Source organism: Dermacentor variabilis, chromosome 2, assembly GCF_050947875.1.
Source record: "Dermacentor variabilis isolate Ectoservices chromosome 2, ASM5094787v1, whole genome shotgun sequence".
Classification (NCBI taxonomy): domain Eukaryota; kingdom Metazoa; phylum Arthropoda; class Arachnida; order Ixodida; family Ixodidae; genus Dermacentor; species Dermacentor variabilis.
The window spans coordinates 95,849,839-95,870,155 of NC_134569.1; the positions used below are offsets into that span (position 1 = coordinate 95,849,839).

A 20,317-nucleotide genomic window follows, 5' to 3' on the forward strand; every position below is an offset into this window, starting at 1 on the left:
TTTATCGTGTTCGGGGTGAGAATATTAGTTAAAGAAAACACTTCAACAGTTCGTGGTAAATACTGCAAGCGGTTTTGTCGACGAAAGCGAGCGATAAGCTCGGCGTTATCGACGAGTTTCAAGCCGGACATTCGCTGTACTGTCAATTGCACAAACCGGCGGGGAATGTTGAACGTATTTTACTCGTGCGGAGCGTGCACGGTCAACCTCAAAAAAAAAAAAAAAAAAACTACGCCATGTTATCAGTGAGTCATCCCGCGATCCTTGCTGAGTGAAGCAAGTCGGCGTTCTGATAAAAGCACGGCACCAACGCTGTGAACATTACGAGCTGCATCTCGCCGCCGACAGATTCGCAAGACTCGGCGATGTTTTAATCTACCGTATGTATATCGCGTGTATATCTCGGGGCTTTTAGCTTTGGCTGAATAACGCATTATCTCATGCAGGCGGAACTAGCTGTACGGTTACGTGGGGTCAAACGATGACAGGAATGTCGCCACACAGTCCATGGGAATGCATCGTACGAGACCGAAGCGACACACTCGCGGTGCTACATTGTACCCAATTCGCGTCTCTCTCTCTCTCTCTCTTTTTGCAGGCAAATGGAAATTTTACGCGCTTGATAAAACAACGTGTTGCGTCCAATTTACTTCTGTTGACATGTTTCCTGGAAAACTAAACATGTCAGCAGTAGACATTAGTAAGAGGCGATTGGAGGATTGGTGGAAGAAAAGTATGGAAACGACAAAAAACGGAGGCGTACAAAAGTACAGTTCGCAATAGGGGATCAGAAAATTTGGTTGTGGGATTTCATAGTGTTTTCTTTTTCTTTTTTTATTGTTTAACTTAGGTAGGACATTAGCCAGTATAATAGCAAGAGCTTGGTGGCGCAACCCACAGCCCCGTTCCGAAGGGGACGCTCATAACATCCATCCATCCATCCAGGCCCATTTAGCTACTTTCTCGCAAAGTTATCAACACTGCTTTAGGCAATGTGGCTGCTCCGAGAATTCCGCAAGACAAGAGGAAATTGAACACTCAAAGGCACAACGTGTCGTCGGCATTTAACCTTGCGTTTCCATGTGCACCGTTAGAGGAACACAGACAACCTGCCTCAGCCCCCCCCCCCCCTATCTCTCAGTCACATTTGAAAGAAAACTAACGCTGTTTGCCCGCAGTCCGGCAGGTGCTGCTTAAGTATACCTAAAAGGAATCCACATATACAGCTTGCATAAAACATTTTTCGCGATAATTACTCAAAGGCGTAGGTTAGCCAGGTGGAAAGAAAGAGAGAAAAAGAAAGAAAGAAAGCTCCTTTGATGAGCCAGTAACAATATCCTGCGCAGATGCGTTGGCGCAGAAGAATGTTGGGTAGCACGAGGCATTCTCAATATATACAGTAACAAGTGCATAGAGATTTTAATTCAAACGAGAGAACAGACGAGTGTTGGCAGCAACTTTTCTTCGGCTTCAGCAACCCGCGACTATAGGCGCGCGGTCTTCCTTCAAGCCAGGTTGTGCTTCTTGTAAAGGTCGAGCACCTCCTGCACGTCTTCTTTGGAGCCGAGGAAGATGGGACAGCGACCGTGCAGCGTCTCCGGCTGCACGTCCAGGATGGGCTGCTTGCCGGAGTGCGCCATTCCGCCGGCTTTCTCGACCAGGAACGCCATCGGGATGCACTCGTACAACAGGCGAAGCTGCACGCGTGCATGTAAAGCCCATAAGAGATTTGGTCGGGAGGAGAGCGTATACGGGCACACGGCGTGACTTCCTCATGTCCAATTCCCCGTCCATTTGGTCAACCGAGGGAGATATACTTTATACTTTAATGACTTGGTACGGGGTGTCAGAACGTCGTGGAATGACGGCGCGTGAATGAGCTATAAATGGCGTCGGCTGCAGTTTGCGCCGTGAGCTTTTCCTGGCGGTGGCTTTCGTCGCTTCCGGTTGACTCGGCCACCGAAAGCAGCTCGGAAACGAACTTCAGAGGCGCAGCGCTCGAGCAAAACCCACAACGTACGTACGCCGATCGAGCCTTTGCCGTTTAAAAAAAATTGGCGGGAGAATTTCTACAGGCGCGCTTTGCGTGAAGCGATTATCTATACTGCGATTTTCCGGGCTGCGATAACAGCACGTTCGCGCTTTACATAAGCTTGGTTGCAGCAACTGCTACGCTCGAATATACAAAATACGTAGCTGCAGCCTTCATACAAAGCTCGGATCCGTGGTTGCGGGTATGCTTATATATTCGGTTCCATTGCTATATTGCAATTTTTCATTCTTTCTTTTTTCGAAATTTCTCCACGCTTAAACTCAAGAAAAACAAATTGAGCAAGCGGTTCATTAACGTGTTTGACAAGCAGCGTTTTCATTCTGGTGCTGCGTTTACGTTCCCCAGAAAGAGGCTGGTTCAAATGTATGAAATCAAATGTATGAAATAAGAGCGCGCATTTGTTTTGGCTCACGCTAGAATACCCAGAACAAATTTATACATATTTTACGACCTTTCCACACATCTAAATTGCATCAGTTGACCCTCTCCGTGGCCTTCCAGCAATCTATAATCATAAAGCAGCTCACAAACTCCGATGAACCGCTGGCTCGTCCATAGTATCGAATGATGTCTATATAGATTCATTTTAGATTGTTAAGCATGAAATGCTTTTAGCTCCCGTCGTCGGCGACATTCAAGTGACCTTGAACCAAATACCAGAGCCGTTATCCGGGCAAGTTTCAAGAACAAAACGAGATCCCCACTCCCCCTTTGTACAGGACCGCGTTACATACGCTAGTTACTCCCAAAGAAGTTACAAAAGAATGTCTGTTTATAAGTAACAGACCAAGGCAGTTTCCAAAAGAAGCTAAATCGCTATTGAAACGACGCGGTCAGACGCAAAGCGGGATCAAACGTCACTGCACACTAGCATTTTAACCACATTCACACTACCATTGGAAAGACGTTCTCTCTCCCCCCAACGCCTGTTCTTTTTCTTTTCTTTTTTTTAGCGATGCAAGTTTCAACAGAGACTGGCCACAACGTACAGTTCCGGATTTTTCTAAAGACAAATCTTAAAGAAGCATTTTCGAAATGTGGGCGTACAAAACACAAACACCGACTATATGTACGCCTGCCTTTCCGTACCATGAATACCTATAAACTTGCTCAGTTTTCTGCAGTTATTATTATTTTTTTTTTAAAGCAAGCGTAAGCAGCAGCAGCCAACAATTTTTTTTTAAGGTGCTCGCCACGCCGTCCAACCCTGGAAGATGTGAAAGTTCTGGAAAAATACAGCCGTGCCGACGGTTCTTCCCTATCCGAGCCCATTTAGCTGTGCGTATGCAGACTCACCTTTCCGCCTGGAGCATCTTTGGTAGCAGGGTACATAAATATGCCGCCGTACTTGAGCGTCCGGTGGACATCGGCGACCATGGAACCAATGTAGCGGGCGCCGTAAGGCTTTCCAGTCTGCGTAATCCAAAAGAGAACGAGGCGCGTCTGTTAGTCTGCTGCGAGTAACTAAGGGGACGTTCGACGCACGCTCTGTAAGATGTAAACGCGGAGCGGTGTAGCCGCTTATAGTTTTCTAAAGCGAGCATGGAGTGAGAAGCACTAAGTGTAAGACGCATGCCGGAGAACATAATTAAACAACCTCAAGATTTATTGCCCTGAAAAAAATAATGACAGCTACGGTGCCAGTTAAATAAATAAAAGCAAATTTTAGACATTAAGCATCCCTGCCGTGAAACCAGTCACTATATATCCGACACGCATCGTACACAGGCAGTGCACCGCATAAGGGCGTTGCAGGAAGTGAGGCTTTCTTTTTTTTCGACAGACAGCGGCAATTACGGTTTCGCAATAACAAAACCAATAGCAAAACGGCCATTCATTTCCACGCTGAGACAAGACTCCTGACGCCGCTGCCGCACCCACTCGCCTTGCGTCGTGGACCTTGAGAGAAACCTGCTCTGCACTAGTTAATTGTTTACCAGTATAGCAGGGCTACGTTGCTTACTAAAGGAACCAAGTATTCTGCCTAGCACGTTTCGAGAGCACATCATGTGCCAGAACGGCTTATCTAGGAGAACATACGTTGGAATCAATGCCGCCACACTGATGTACCGACGCAACGTTTCGGAGCTAAACTCAACAAATAAGACCTTATTCTTCATTTTTGTCATTTTAGACATTTTCCCGCGGAGTGAATGAAAATAGTTTTTAAAGTATAGCTATAGAGTAGTGCTCCTTTTGTTTGCCTTTAAGGACGGTCCCTGCAAAGAGACCAAGGCGATCCCTCTGTCTTGCCAATTATTACACACGGCACGATCGAAAACAACGAACAAAGCCATATATATATACACGCGCAGCGGCGCCTCACACAACTGCCGATGGGATCGTCCAGGACCGACCTTTGGGAACTTCTTGTTCTGGACGTACTCCGTGACTGCGGGATCCCACGCGCTGGCGTATCCTTCGTTGATGCTGTAGATCTTGCCGCGAGGCTTGATCTTCATGTCGGGATCCGTGAGGATGAATTCGCCCATGGCCTGCAAGAGATGGTGCGCGAACGACGCATCCGTCATCGAATTTCGCAAAGACCGGCGACAATTTAATCGACGCAAGTATATACACACACCGGCTTCTATACTTTACTTCAAGTACGTACAGAGCAAGTGGACGAAGAAACAGTAAGAAAAGGGACAGAAAAGTGCCATCCTCTGTAGTCGTTCCTTACTCTGTCTTCGTCAGCTTGCAGTGTATTATACTGTTAGGAATGGCCTGCCGAGGTGCCAACATGCAAAGCAGCAGGGTTGGTGTTTTATAGGTACCGACCGTCCTTCTCTAGCCTCTTGGCGTCACGATGTCTGCTGCGGCGACCGACTGTGTGAGGAGGACAATGTGCCGCGTCAACACCTCTTCGTCACCGGAATGCCGAGACGCGATCGACGAACCAGGCTTTGTTACTGAACTCGCCACCGCCGACCTGGTCTGCCGTGAGCGGGGGAGTTGCCGAGGGAAAGTATTCGGCGGCACGTTCCCACGCGCCCTTCAAGACGTAAACCCCGAGTAAGCCCGTCTCACCTCGGTGCATGGGGGCAGAGAAACCAGTGCGGAAGTGTGTGGCCCTCCCGCTCAAAGGCGGCTCGGCTGCGATGACTGGTCGAACATTTTCCCCTCACCTAGGTATCTAGGGAGAACGGAGTGTTTATAAGCAGCTGTTTGTCGGCTGCGTGGGGGTGCTCGTGATCGTGCTCGTGAGCAGTGTGCTCGTGCTCGAGAAGCACTGTGTTTGGAGCTTCGTGCTCGTATGCTGTATGCTTCGTCTTGCGTGCTCCATTTGGGAGTCACGCTAGACTATCGAATGTGTCTTGTTCTAATGTAAATTATATGTAAATAAACCCTGCTCGCCTAGTCCTGTCTCCCCAAGTTCCTCCCTACGACCTACAACCCCTATAACTGGTGACAGCGCCGAGATCGTCCGACAACTCTTACAATACGTAGTTGGAATTGCGTACGAACTAGCACAAATAAACGTGTTAGCTTCTCTAAGTCAAACGCCCAGAGAATACGCCGATGCATAAACATGTCTGCACGTACAACTCAGCGTTAACTTACGATGGCACAAAGTTCCATCGAGCGCCACAATTCACATGACGTTTTGCAGCTATAAGCTGAACCTGTCCGTACCGAGAGGAAATAAGCTGAAGTGCAGGTATGGCTAAAAGACATACGTCACTGCCATATGTCCAAAAAATGGCGAGGAGCTTTGCAGCACAAGGAACTTCGCGAAGCACCGTTTGATATTCGCTACTTCGCTCACAAGCAAGTAAAGAGCTTCGAACGAATCATCTTGGTCGCTATTACTCTTGGATTGCGCCGAAGAGATAAATCAGGCTGAATTACAGGCAAAAGAATTTGGTTCTATAGTCACACTGCAATGATCACTATAATGTTCGATTACGCCGCATACCAAGCACGTTGATTAAATAGCCCATTGTTCTGAGGTTAACTCGACGAAAGTTCTCTCTCTCTCTCTCTCTGGGCTTGTGAATGTCATATACAGAGCTGGCGAATGCAGGGACGATGAAGAAAAGCGCACATGGGTATACGATTAACTGCTGTGTGACACACGTGCACTCAAGAGGTAGCAAATATCCCAGCGTTCAAAGGAGCAAGGACAAATCGTAGGGAATGCGAAACACAAAAAACAAAGTCGGTGCACTCACGGGGTCCAACATGAATCCATTGACCCCCTGGCCCAAGCTTATGACGACCATTGTCGCGCTTCCATACAATGCGTATCCCGCGCACACCGCGTTCCGCCCCGTCTGCAATGCATCTTTCGCGTTTGGTCGTCCTGAGCTTGTCTGCAACGAGAGAAAGAAGGACAAAACGTAAACGCGCCGTCAACGACGCCTGGATAACACAGGCCGCCACTGATTACCCGACGAAAGATGGCAAAGATGGAGCCAATGGACCCGAGGCAGTCAATGTTGGAGGATCCGTCCAGAGGGTCGAAGCACACCACGTACTTGCCCTGCTTCTCGGTCTCCACTTCGACCACCGTGTCGTTCTCCTCAGAGACCAAGAGGCAGGTGGTGTACGAAGACTTGAGCAGGTTGATGAACAGGTCGTTGCTGAGCACGTCCAGAGTCTTTTGATCTTCACCCTGAACGTTCGTGTTGCCCGCCATACCGTACCTGCGTAAACAGCCGCGAAGTCTGAGAAGTGGCCCACTCGGCATATATATATATACACGAATATGCAACGTTTTTTTTTTCTTTTTTAGAGCGCAGCTCTTAGGCGCCCGTTCCTGCGGTTCGCGTCGGCGTCGTCTCTCGGCGACCTCCCTCGGCGTAACCGAGCGAACGAGCACAGCGAAGGATGAAAGAGCGAACGCGGAGCGCAGCGGGGTACGAAAGACAGCGACAGCGAAGAGAGCGCCAGAAGGAAAGCTGATGAGGAGGGTATGGCGAAAACGTAAGAAAAACTTAGTGCTGCGCAAGACGGGTTCTACGGCGACGATGGCTACGAGATAGCGCCAGAGTAGAGCGTGTCGTCCGTTGACCAATGACGCCACCGATACCATATATATGGAAACAAAGCGCCGTTACCCATGCTCTGCCTCTCGCGATCTCCCGATTAGCTAAGCAGTGGCGCAACACTTCGCTCCGTTTGCAACGTGCCGCGCGAGATAGATTGTCCCCGCCAGCCAATGTATCGCGAAATGAAAACACGTATAGTGCTGCGCTCAATTTTCGCATCAGGGAGTACTGGAATCGTCCGTGAATCTCAGTTATTGGTTTTCACGGGGCCACATAATCAAATTCTCAAAACAAAATCCTGATCCATTTATTTAATAAACGTGAAGCAGCCACAGGTATACGGGCCCCACTCCGTCCATTTGGCTGACGACAAATAGCGAAAACGCCGTGATAATATGCGTGCTTGTACGCGAAAGGGCTATATTTTGCATTTCATACCACGATTAAAAAGAAAAAGAAATAGCAGGAATGAGGTCATACATAAACACTATGTTAAACGACACAAACGCGCAGTGTAGAATGATAGCGAAATAAAGAAAGGAAAACTCAATTTTTTCTTTTTTATTTCGAACCAAAAGTGTCAAATATCAGAGAGGTTTGGCTTATCTAGTATTCGGGTAAATGCAGGAAGACAGCAACACCATTTTTGGCAGCAAATGATTACGCCAGTGCCGAAAATTTGCACCAGCAGCGAAGTAGAATACACTTTGTCAAGGCAATATTAGCTGTTTTTGTATCTTTTGAGCTCTGCGCCACCAGGTGGCTGCACCATGCTCCCGTTTACGTCCGCCTGCGTTTATCCGAATACCGGATAAGCTAAACATCTCTAATAGTTTACTAAACGTTTTACATCTAAAAGTTTTACACACACGAGAGTAACGGCAGGTTTGCTGCACAGCGCGACTCAGACAAACGCATGCACGATGTTTTTTTTTGTTTTTTTTTTTAAGCAAGGATGTAGAGGTGCGTGCAAAATTAAACAGTTTATGTCGCGTCAAAACCCAAGGGGAAAGGCGTTCTTCTACCGGTGTTATAACGGTATAAGAAATACGCCATCCGTGTAACAGCGGGTACCGCCATAGGCCCTCCTATAGCCCGCTGACGGGCCGTGCATTTGAAGCAATACTGCATAATGCCCACGTGCGTCTGCATGCTTGTGTGGCATCTAATTACATGAAGTATGAAATGAAATCCGACCAGAACGAACAGCTGCTGTAGGTCCCGCTCATTCGGAGTCCAGATGCTCCAGTATGAGGGAACAAACAGTTGTTTCACCCTTACTTAATTCTAGCGAAGTTCCCCAATACGAAATGCATAATTCTCTTCATAATTAACGCAGCAATCTTCCTACGTACACATCGCATAACTCGCCTCAAGCCCCCCCCTTCATATGGTATTAGTTGGAACATCCGAATGCGCTGAAGCAGCTGAGGTACCGGACACAATGAGAAAAACTGCTTTTTTTTTTTTTTTTTTTGGGGGGGGGGGTTTACTGCTAGAGCCTATTCCTATAGACGCTTCAACAAAAGCCGAAGCTGGCTTGGTGAAGGAACTGAGGCAAAAATTCTGTGCAGCACTGCTTGCCCCAGCAGCCTGCTCCTCCATGCAGGATCTGATCCCAGTCTCAGGGGCCCTGGCCAACCAACGCCCCTCCCAATTCTAGCGCTTTACAGCTGTAGGGAATGATCGCTTTTGGAAGGCGCCACACTGCCCCTAGTTTCTGGCAGGAGAACGGGACGCCAAAATGAGGTTTCACGGTGCGGACACGGCCGGTAAGGGATGTCTTGCAATATTTTCAAAGCGCCTATCGCTTATGACAGTATTGCTTGCATGAACTCGATGCGTTCAGGGTTGCTGGAGGAAAGGAATGGCGTGAACGCAACCGAGATACACCTTTCGTAAGTTAGAGCCACGGCCGCACGAAAGGTACTCGCTTCATTTTCTTACTGTCGCACAACCTTTTCAATCACTTACAGCGATGAATGATGATGAAGGCTGTGAGTACAGGTCATGCCCTCATATCGCAGTAGATTAACATTTCATCACGAGTATGACGAAAGTTTGATCGGCCAGATAAACTGCATGGCAGGATTGGAAGAACTCGACCTTCGCAATGTCAAGCACATTCTTCCCCTTCTACATCATGATATTCCTTGTCCCCTTCCCCGCTCCCATACGACATCGTTTACGACAGCTCATTCCAACCACTTCTTGCAGAACGTCGCCTTAGGGAAGCTGCTGCATAGGTTTGCAGTGTGCGAACCATACTACGCGCTTATTTATACTGGGATTTCAAGCAACTCTGAGCGCCGAAGGAAACTTGTGAACGCTATACGCGTTGTATCGAGCCATACTATCAGTTGGCGCGAAGGACGTAGAAAAATAAAAATTAACTTGGCCAGCCGCCAGCGTGTGCGTAAAGTAGGGCTTGTTTACACCATGAGAAATCCGAAGACTCTGTGCCGCCTTTCGAAAGGCGGCCTTGGGAAAAGCGGTGCTACATTTATGTAAGGACAGAAAAAGAAAACGACCAGAAGCGCCTTGATTAGTTCAATTAAAAGTTTAAGTTTTCACGATTTGTATATCAGCTTTTGCACTGCACTTCGGGGTTCTTCATGAAGTCCAAGTTCCACTTGGAATTCTTTAGTGCCAGTTGCATGCTGCAATGACTGCCACTCTTCCCTGCATTTTTTTAATATATTACAAATGCTTACACAGTTACACACAGTATGGTAAGCATTGTTGCGTGGACAGTAAATTAACCAGTCTCCTTCAACGTCCTTCGAAGTGCGGTTCCAGCTTATCAAGCTGCAAATCGCTCATGTCTGGCAGACAGCCCGGTCTGGAGATAAAGCTGCCGAGACTCGTTTATCTCAGGTTCAGGTACTGCATCTGACAGCACTTGGGACAAACCCTAGGAGGTCCTTAGGGCACAGAACTGCAGCGTTCACCTTGCGTTTCCTCGGGAGCACCAGGGAAGAGTGCCGCACAAGCGCGGTCCGTTCAAATCGAACTTCCGCAACAGGAAAAGCGGAGGGCTATGCGGAAAACGGAAAGCACATTTTCACGCAGCTAGTCTGTCGCAATAAGACAGCGCAACCGTTGTACAGTTGAAATTTGAAAAGCTAAAATAGGAGTGTCACTGCTCGATGGCTGGGCTTAATCAAATACGGAGGCGCGGTTGCTTCTCCTTTGTGTAAAACAACACATACATCCGGCACGCCGGCTACAAAATGGAATCGCCGTCCGCAAGGGGACCCCGTCCGTCCGCCGTCCGTCCGCTTCGGGACGTCCGCAACTATACCGGCTGCGTAAACAACGCGCACTTTGCGCGCCGAACTCACAGCTGGGCGATGCCGGCTCGTCGCACGCATGCTGCGACCGCCTTGATGGCAGTCTGGATGGCAGTCAGCAGCTGCGTCAGGTCTCCCGTGGCGCCGGGCACCTTTCGCTGCTCGGCCAGGACGAACCTCGTCAGCGTCATAGTATTCGTGTCGATTGCTTGTCGCGACGTCATGCTGCGGATGGCCTCCTCGGCTGCGAGGAAACACACACGAGAAGCGTGAGACAAGCGCCGTTCGCTAGCGCGGTCTACGAGGCACTGAGCGCTCCCGTCGACGTAATTCGCTTTCGAGGATTCACCTCTCGCAGCCTTATCGCTGGCGGGAGGGCTGGTGGAGGGTATCTCGTCTCCCAGCAACAAGCGGGCAAGGGGGTGTCCCGAAGGTCGCCAGCGTGGCGGCTGCGGCGAGAGCGCAGCGAAGGGGCTAGGCGAAAGCGGCAAGCAATCGGGCGCCACCAACTACTTCCCGCTTGTCGCCTGCCTCCTCCGAAGTCAGGGGAGGAGTCGGCCCTTGCCGCCGCTACCCTGGACCACGGACAAGCGAGGACACGAGCTGGACAGACCCGCGTGGTTCACAACGCTCGAGCACACCGCCCCATACCGCCCACCGAACAAGAAGTCAACCCCTGTGTTCTTTGGATCGGATTGGATGGAAACTCTGAAGACGGTGCCATTCAAACAGAACAAAAATCGCAACTTAGGCAATTTCGGTTTCGCTTTTGCCATGCTGCCGTCTTCTATTATTTAGTGGCGTATGGGGAGTGGGGAAGAACTGCCCTTCAGCAGGTGTCTTCGAGAGCGATAGAAAATGAAGTCGCGTCGCGAAGCACCACACGCGATACTTCCCCAGGCCCGCAGTGGAACGTGAACGATAGTCACCTGGATATGGCGCGTACTCGTTACAGTGAATATGGTGTTCTTCGGTAGCTTCAGGCAGAATGTATTCGCAGGGCTCTTGCTTCACAACGACCTCCACTGGAACTACTTCCATGCAGCAATCGTCGTCGTATCTGAAAAGGAACGAGATGAACGGGTTATATTTTTAACTTTCCTTGGCTGTATATACCCTGCCCATCCTTCCCGTCCACGGTCAAGTGTCTGATAAAGCTCAATCAATACGCCGCTTCAGTCAGCTAGTCATAATGAAACCATAAGAGGACGTCTACCCGTGCACGGCTGTGCACAAGTTCACTTGCAAGCAGCAACACTGGACACCACTCGACCAACTCATGCAACTATAGGTATTTTTCTGGCGTGTGTTGAATGTCTATAAAAGAGCCTCCGAAATTACGCTTGATTATTTAATAGCAAAGTGGACAACCTTACCGTGAAAAGAGGCTTAATGAGGAAAAAGAAAAAGACGCAATACACAGACAAATGGCGACGTCGTCCTGATCTTCTGGCACTTCGCCGTAATGTCTTACATTTTGACAACGCTTGCTCTGGACTAGTAAATCGTTTATAGGTAAAGAAGGAGCACATTGCGTTCTAAACAATAGGCTCAACCCACGGTGTAAGAAGAAGCTACTTCTTACACCGTGGCGCAGCCTAATAACTTTCGGGAGCTCCTCGCTGTCGCGGCGCGCTGGCTGCCTTCTACCCGCCATAGTTGCTTAGTGGCTGTGGTGTTGAGCTGCTAAGCACGAGGTCGCGGGATCGAATCCCGGTCGCGGCGGCCGCATTTCGATGGGGGTGGAATGTTAAAACACCTGTCTACTTAGGTTTAAGTGCACGTTAAAAAAACCCAGTTGGTCCAAATTTCCGGAGCCTTCCACTACGGCGTGCCTCATAATCAGATCGTGGTTTTGACACGCAAAACCTCATAATTTTTTTTTTTTTGGCTGCCCGCTGCTGGGTGATGTAAGCAGAACGTCGCATCGCGGGGCGCGGCTTTGCTTTCGCTGCAGCCTCTTCTGTTTCGCGCACTGTGGTAGCCGAAATTCTTCGTGGCACAGTTGCACGGGCAATGGCACTTTGCCAGATTCGAAAGTTGACATGGCTTGTAGAGATATTTCGTGTCAATTCCCATGAACCCGCTGGAACTATAAGTTTAAAAGTTAATTACTGATTTTTTGTTAATTAGCGGCTAATTACCACGTATCGCCCGTCACCCCATGGTCGGCACCGCTGACGGCATGTCTCCGAACGAGCTGTCTTTTTATTTCAGAACTGCTATTTTCAAATATTACTTAAAGTCTTCTTAGAAACGCCCACTATATTGTGTGCTACTTTCGAGTGAATGGCAATGTTGACCTTTCATAATAATTTCGTATAACGTCAACGCCGGCCTTCAGCACAGCGAAGACGAGAAGGTGCAACTGAGCGACTTCTTGCCAGCAATAATCTCCTTGAGAACTCTTTCTGCAATTTGGCGGCGTAACACTGCTCACTATGGAGAAAAAATAAAGCAAATCTTGAATTTCATACCTACAATCGACAGAGCCAACGACGTCTGTTGTGAAACGATACTTTATCGTATTTGGGTTCTCTTTGCCTAACAGCAGTTCACAACTCTTGCTGCATTTAGCTTGATTTATTTTATATTGCAATGTATACCGCTGTCCTTATTATCGAGCGGTAAACTAACTGCGGCAAGACGTTGCCAAAATCTGTGACGTCACGGGAAGCTGGCGCGATAATTTCATTACGGCGGCTTTTCATTTTCATTTCTGCGTCTTTCTTATTGGCAGTTACGCATCGTCATCATCATTGCCGTCGTCGTCGTCGTCGGCAGCAGCAGCAACCTAAACAAAAGTATAGAATTTTAAATTCATTACCTGAACACATAAGCAAAGTCTGGCCGACTCTTGGCCAATCCCCGCGAGTGGGTACGCGCCATACTCATCAAGGACATCATCATCATCATCACCATGTATCACCCAAGGAAGTCATAAGTATGCAACCTTCTTGGTATGACTACTGCTGCGCCAAAGCCTCCGAGACCGCTCGATCTCCGAAGCAATATGGCTGGGGTAAGACTTCTCCCAGTGATCTCTAATCACCCCTGACTTGCGTCAGCTGACTCAATCCTAGGCCTACAAATTTCCTAATTTCACCACACCTCATATTGCCATCCTCAACAGAGCTTCGAATCCCTTCAATTGGTACTCATTCTGTTACTCCATAATAGAGTTGTCTCCCCAGCGCATTACATGGTCATGCGCAACCCCATTTCTTCCGCAATCTCAATTTCAATATCGGCTGCATCCGTTTGCTCTCTAGTCCACAGCGACGCGTCTTCCTGTCTCTTAACGTACAGGCGCCCAAATCTTTAACTGGCGCGCGCGAGCGGCGACTTTTCCGTGCGTCAGCGCCGTATGACGGGGCGCGGCTGCAAAGAGTCTGAGGCTAAGTGCATACTGTTTTGATCGCACCCCTGGCAGACAGTTGTTTGAAGTCGGAGGCGATCCCACCACTGCCACCAGATCCAAACAATACGGACAAAGCGCGCTCAGCTGGGCCCATCGTCTGCTAAGCTGTTTCCAGCCTCGCCCCGTCATACGGCGCTGACGCACGGAAAAGTCGCCGCTCGCGCACGCCAGTTAAAGATTTGGGCGCCTGTACGTCACGCCTATAATTTTCCGTTACATCGATCGTTGCGCGGCTAATTAGCGGACGCGTTGATCCTGGCGTACGCGGTTTCACGGTATACAACTGATCTATTTGCAATTCAAGAACTCTAATCTACCATTATGTAAGGCTTACGGAGGAACACTAAAGCAAAAAAAAAGTAACTTGAAGACAGACGCAAAATACGAAAGACGAGTGGCACCGCCGCCTTGAAGTTCCCGCACCAGTTAGCCGTTTGATTGTCTCATGCCCAGGCAAAGTTGACTCACTTAGGATTAAAGATTTTGTCCATAAAGATCGACCGCATCGCATATATTCTACAATAACGAATCAAAGTCTGAAAAATAGCGCGTTTAGAGAACATATACTGAGCCACAAAGGCCCAAGTACGAAAATATACCTTTGGATTCAAATCTGTGACCTTACGTTGATCCAACGGCGCAGAGGTTTCGGCGCGAAATTAAAAAAAAAAAGAAATAACTTTGACCATTTTTTTTTCTTTTCCGATACCCTTTCCGCAAGATGAACGAGAATATAGTTTTGCAAGAACACTTCGTCCGTGTAAAGGCGTTTAGTGTCTCTATCCCTTGGAGCTTCCCGTCATAGGAATCCCCTGCGAACGTACTCCGATGCGGTGGCGCGCACGCCGGCGCTGCAGGCCCTGCGGCGCGCCCTGTAGAGCGTGCTCCGCAGCCTGTCGTAGCTGGGCACCCGCTGCTGGTGGCGCGGCGCGGCGGCGGCCACTTCCTCGCGGTAGATCTGCGCCAGGCTCTTGGAGACGTCCAGTCGCGCTTTGCGGCGCAGCTTGGATTTGACCAGCTCGAGCGCGTTGCGCTGCGCGTCCGCCGCGTGGTTATGCACCGCCGGTCGGCCGCCCGGCACCAGCGCGCCGCCCAACGTCACCACGCGGCCCGGGCAGCGGTCGAACGACGCCGACTTGTACCTGCGGAGCATCGACGCGGGGGGTATAGGTGAAATCCCTAGGCGTATCCGGAGGTGTTCTGGAGCAATTCTTGCGAAGCGGCGTCAGTACGGTACCGGCGTTCGGTACCCTGTCCGTAGCGCGCCCAAAGCGATGTGTTGAACCCGAATATAACAAACCCGCATAAAACGAACTATTCTCTATATCGAACATGCGAAACCTGTTGACCGATACCGTTGGGGCCCCAACGACACCGCCTTGCGCTCGCAGCGCCGCTACGGTGTCAAATAAAAGCTATTATACATGATCCAGGCGGCCGTGAAATAATTAAATAATATATACCGTTTTATGATAAGAAGAGTAATTTTGATTAGAGGTTATTCTATTAGCAGCAAGCAATTAGTTGCGCTTAGTTTTTAGTAACCAACTCTATACGGTGCCTTCACCAGCCAAGCAAAGCCGTGTTAATACGAGCCATGAAATCGACAATCGATTTCGGAATCGGCGGCGTCTAATTAATCAATCTTCATAACACATGCTAGTTGAGAGAAAGCGATAAACGCGATCGCTATTCTTATAGCTTGCTTCGATGGGTGCCGCCATGTTTGTTGACGCAAAGCTTTTGAGGGAGCTTTTGGGGCTCCCTCTAAATCAGTGAAATATGTGCCCGACGCATAACCCAAACGCAGTTTGGGTTTTATAGTGACGCTGAGAAACTGACCAAGGCACAGACAAGTATTAGTACACGTACTTTCCGTCTACACAAGAATTATTCCTTCCTCGCTTGTTTTCTACAGTGCAAATAGCAAATCCGCATATAACGAACGCATCACAAAAGTTCGATAAAGTTCGTTATAGGCTACTTTGGGCATATCAAGCTACCTAATATATCTAACTATTTTTGTGCAACGTTCACCCCATGATTTCTACATTTATGTAAACAAGTGGAATACATATCCTTCTCGTGGTGTAGTGTCGTGTTTTCCAGGTGATAACCTGACATGGGGCAACCGTACACTACGAAATACATTTCCGTCAGTGTGCGCACGACAACGAGTAATTTTATTAGTACGTACATATATGATCGAGGGACTCTATTTTTTTACGACACAACCGTCACAGCCAAACGAAGTGACAGACAAAAAAGAGAGTTTTAGAATAGGGGCCCCAATAGTTCGGGGCCCCAAAGAGCTTTGCGGGTGTTAGCGTTGGGGCACGTAGGAATGAAGAGATTTAGAATAGGGTTTTACGTACTAACTCTATGGTTTTACGTTTGCGGATAGCGTCTTGCGCTGACAGCGCCACTACGGCGCCAAAGAAAAGCTATTAGAAATAATTAAATAAAATATAGCATTTTATGATAGGAATAATAATTTTGACTTTCGTGTATTCGCATTTAATTACAATTTAGAGGTTATTCTGTAAGCAGCAAACAATTACTTGCGCTTAGTTTTGAGCAAACCAACTTTGCTAGCCTTCACCAGCCAAGCTTAGCCGTGTTAGGCCTACGAGCCATAATATCCACAATCTAATTCAAAATCAGCGGCGTCTAATGAGTCAATCTTCATAACAGACGCTAGTTGAGATAAAGCGATAACCGCAGTCACTTCTTCTAGCTTGCGAACTTTACGCGTTACCGCGAATCGAATCCAGTTTGGTGCTAGGTTAGAGCCGTCGCTTCGATGGGTGCCGCCATTTTTGCCGACGCAAAACTCGCTAAATCGATGAAATAGCGCTGCCAACGCAAAACCCAAAGCCAGTTTGCGGCTTGCGCATGCGCAGTCGCTTCTACGCTATTTCTTTGGGGCCCCTATTATAAAGCTCTCTAATGAAGCCAGAGAAAGCATAGCGTAAGTTAATTGTTACGTTTAACTGAAACGTAGAGGTAATTATATAAAGAGAAGTGAAAGTGGCCCTAAACTTGCCGCAGCTAGGAGCCGAATCCGTATACCTTCCGCGTTACGTGTACGGTGCTTCCGGGGCGTCCATCGTCCGTCCGCTTTTCTTGGGCGTCTGTGCATGTATACGCTACTTGAACGTCCTCCATGCAACAAGGTACGCCTTCAAGCACATCATTCCTTTAATGAAGGGTGCAGTTTTCTAAAAGCGTTCGGCATGCAATTCCCTTACATTTAACCATCGTCGATGGTATCTGCACAATTGTGTGCTTTCATTTCGTTTGTGTGTTTTTGAATTAAGCAGTTGTCACAAAAACACGCCTCTTCCTTCCCTGCCCCCCGGGGCCTCTTAATTATATTATTTTTCCCTCGCTAAAGATGACAGACCTACAGGCGGAACGCTGCTTGCACCATTAAAGAAGCGAGCGTGAAAAGAAATAACATTGAAATCGTGGAGGAAAAAAAAACAAAAAAAAACGGAATAGACTCGCTACAATATCATGGCCCAACGTTAGTCTCGGGATTGTTAGCGCCGCTCACGGCCAGAACGTTCTTTCACGGCCTAAATGTACGGAAGCTCGCATGTGCTCGAGACCGTCCTTTTAGACCTCAGGTGTAACGTACCTAGCACGTGAGCCTACCCTATCGAAACAACCCATGGGTTCCATATCTAATAATACCATATGAACATACATATTTTTATACAAGTGGAACCCAATGTGTTCATATGAAATTATTGGATATGAGACGTAATGTTTTTTATAGGACATCAATGGGCCACATTTTATTTGAAGAGAGATGGCACAATGGAGGCGTCATCGTTGTCGTAAACGAGAACTTGAGGTTTATTTACGCCAACGGTTTCGAGAGTAGATTTCTGTTCATCAGAGCAGCTTCAAAGCTCAAGTCATGAGGAAGGGGTCTCCACTCTGGAAACTGCTGGCATAAATAAACCATAAGTTTTCGTTTACAACGCCTCCATTGTGTCATCACACACACGCACACACAGGTAAACCTCGATATAACGAACTTCAATATAACAAAATTCTCGATATAATAAATTATTTAACTTGTAATAACGAGCTCTTGTCCATGTAGAGCACCATGTATTTAGAACCTCAATATAACGAAGTATGTTTGCATGCGATTTCAATATAACGAAATTTCACTGCCGCTGCAAAGGAATTCCGAGTCAATAAACGGAAACTTCCGCGGACGCAGATGGTCAAATGATTGAATCACAAGCGGCTGCTGGCAAACGCGCCTCTCAAATCGCGCGCCGCGCGACCGCAGAAGTGGAGCCGCATCATGTTCGTATAAAGTCCAAATGCGATAAGATCCTATCGCACTCCGCGCGCTTTAGGTGCGCGTGAAAGTGTGCGAGGGTGAGACAAGAAACATGGTGGCTTCACGAGTGCCGCCTTCCTGCGCGAGCATAGCGAAAGAGGAGGGGAGCTCGCGGCAACACGATCAAACGCGCGCGAGGGGCGGGGTAAGTTGGCGCGCGTCTCCCCGCGCTAAAGAGCCGGCAAAGGTAAAGGAAAAGGTAAAGTGCCGCGTGTGCAAAGAGTGGGCGTTCCGAGACGGCGTGTCATCATGCAAGCTGTCTTCCAGTGCATTCGAGTTTCGGTGACCCGTTGCAGCGAGAGCCAGACGAATCATTCGCTCTCCGTTGCCGGCGCTTCTCATCATAGCGTCATCCCAGTGCGGGCGACGCTATCAGCCGCGGGGGCGGAGTGCACGCGAAAACGTGGCTGGACTTTAATTCGTACTGCCGATGTGAAGATATCGTCGACGTGGCATGAAACCGTATCATTCGTCGCCGATCTGCCAAATTCATCAAAATGAATTGCTTTCTCACTCAAGTTTGCTTTTTCCGATTGCCCGAAAATTCGAAAAATTCTGAGGCCACTTTTCGTGCAATATGAACTGATCGGCGACTGTACTTATTTGCATAAAAGGTCGAATTTCAATACAACGAAATTTCGATATAGCGAATCAAATTGCCGATTTTACTGACTTCGTTATATTGAGGGTTAACTGTGCATATATATATATATATATATATATATATATATATATATATATATATGTGTGTGTGTGTGTGTGTGTGTGTGTGTGTGAACAATAAAAAAGGAAACCGAGGGTCCCGATTTTTACCAGACAAACCAGAAGCCAACAAACAATATATAGGGTGTCCCACGTAACTTGAGCCTAACTTTAAGAATATGCAAATGCGACGTAGCTGGACATAACCTAGGCGATGTTTGCCGTCGCTTGGAGATAATCAGATTATTTCTTGCATTCCGCTAACTACATAAACCTTAATAACGTTCTCAAATATTATAATTAGAGAGTTTTAGAATAGGGGCCCCAAATTATTAATGAGAAAATTGTAGAGCAACACGAAAAACTCCCGATACAGTTTTTTGCTGCTCAATACGTGCTACATAAAAGCGTTTTTCCAAGCGTAAAAGAAGCCCGCGAATACACACAAAGTGGTTAATAAAGGGAAAATTAGACATCCACCCAATCGTACCAATTGCTACAAAGGAAACCCACACGGATTCCTCGAAAGAAAAGCCTCGCAGTTGGAAAATGAAAGCTGTCCGATAAATACAGAAACGACACAAAAATCGACTTTTTTTTTTGTCACCACATAAAAGGTTCTTTTCGCACCTGCATCGACTCGCACAACACGCTCGACAACGCAAACAGCCTCCACAAGTTGATCGTCGCAACCCGTACCCCCTGCTGGTCATATGCAACGGCCTTCCCAAACAATACCGGTGCGTTTCCTCGAAACAGTGCGCAGTGCTCGTTCTTCTGCGCGGCGTGCATCGATTCGCGTGCGCAGGCAACGTCGCAGTTGTAGGCAACCCTGTGCGCGTTTCGGTGTTCGCGAGCGTTTCGTCGGTCGACCGAACCCAGGCCCGTTCGATCATCCACGCGGACCGAAACTGCGGGAACACACTTGCCTGTCGCAGACCCAGTAGACTCGCTCGCCCCGGCGCTTGTTCTGCAGGTATCGGTAGCCGTCGAGCAGCATCACGATCATGCCTTTGCTCGTCTCGGAGTAGGACGGCCGGCCCGTCGGCGGCTCGTCCATGGCGCTGGGAGCGAGGCAGCGCTCGGCGTCTGTAGCGAACGGCTACGTCGCAGGCGGGCCGACAGCGTTTTTCGCGGAACTTTGATCGGCGCGGCTCCTCGAGCTGCAGACGCGGCTCGATCGCGCGCCTCGGCTACCCTCCAACAAGGCGCGCGGGGGCCGTTGGATTCGACCGGTCGCTTTATCGACAGCCAGCGTCGATAAAAGAGGCGTGCCGGTCGATAAGGCGGCGCGCGCGATCTCCGTCCTCGACATACGAGCACGTACGCAACGAAAAACAGCGAGACTAACCGAGCGCCGCACACTGCTCGGTGCAGAGCTGCGATATGAAGGAATACTCGACGCACGCGTCTGCTATGCGATCCGTTCGGCATCCGACAGTGGCATATGCTGTGACTTGGCCCTCGCTGCCGGGCACTGCCACACAT

At 48.7% G+C, this 20,317-nt stretch overlaps 1 protein-coding gene across 2 annotated transcripts; it reads right to left on the bottom strand.

The window, feature by feature from the left end:
* Positions 1–1,395: 1,395 nt before the first annotated feature.
* Positions 1,396–19,962, bottom strand: fbp (fructose-1,6-bisphosphatase). 2 transcript variants are annotated; one of them, XM_075681372.1, is made up of 9 exons: positions 19,759–19,962; positions 14,586–14,903; positions 11,270–11,400; positions 10,392–10,584; positions 6,447–6,702; positions 6,229–6,369; positions 4,411–4,548; positions 3,350–3,466; positions 1,396–1,697 (listed from the first exon to the last, which is right to left on the bottom strand). In XM_075681372.1, exons 1-9 carry the CDS (start codon positions 19,887–19,889, stop codon positions 1,506–1,508), a joined length of 1,617 nt encoding a protein of 538 aa, XP_075537487.1. In that variant the 5' UTR covers positions 19,890–19,962; the 3' UTR covers positions 1,396–1,505. The 2 variants fall into 2 exon arrangements, with proteins under 2 accessions (XP_075537487.1, XP_075537488.1); XM_075681373.1 differs by lacking the exon at positions 14,586–14,903 and having other exon boundaries at positions 19,759–19,945.
* Between the last annotated feature and the right edge of the window lie 355 nt (positions 19,963–20,317).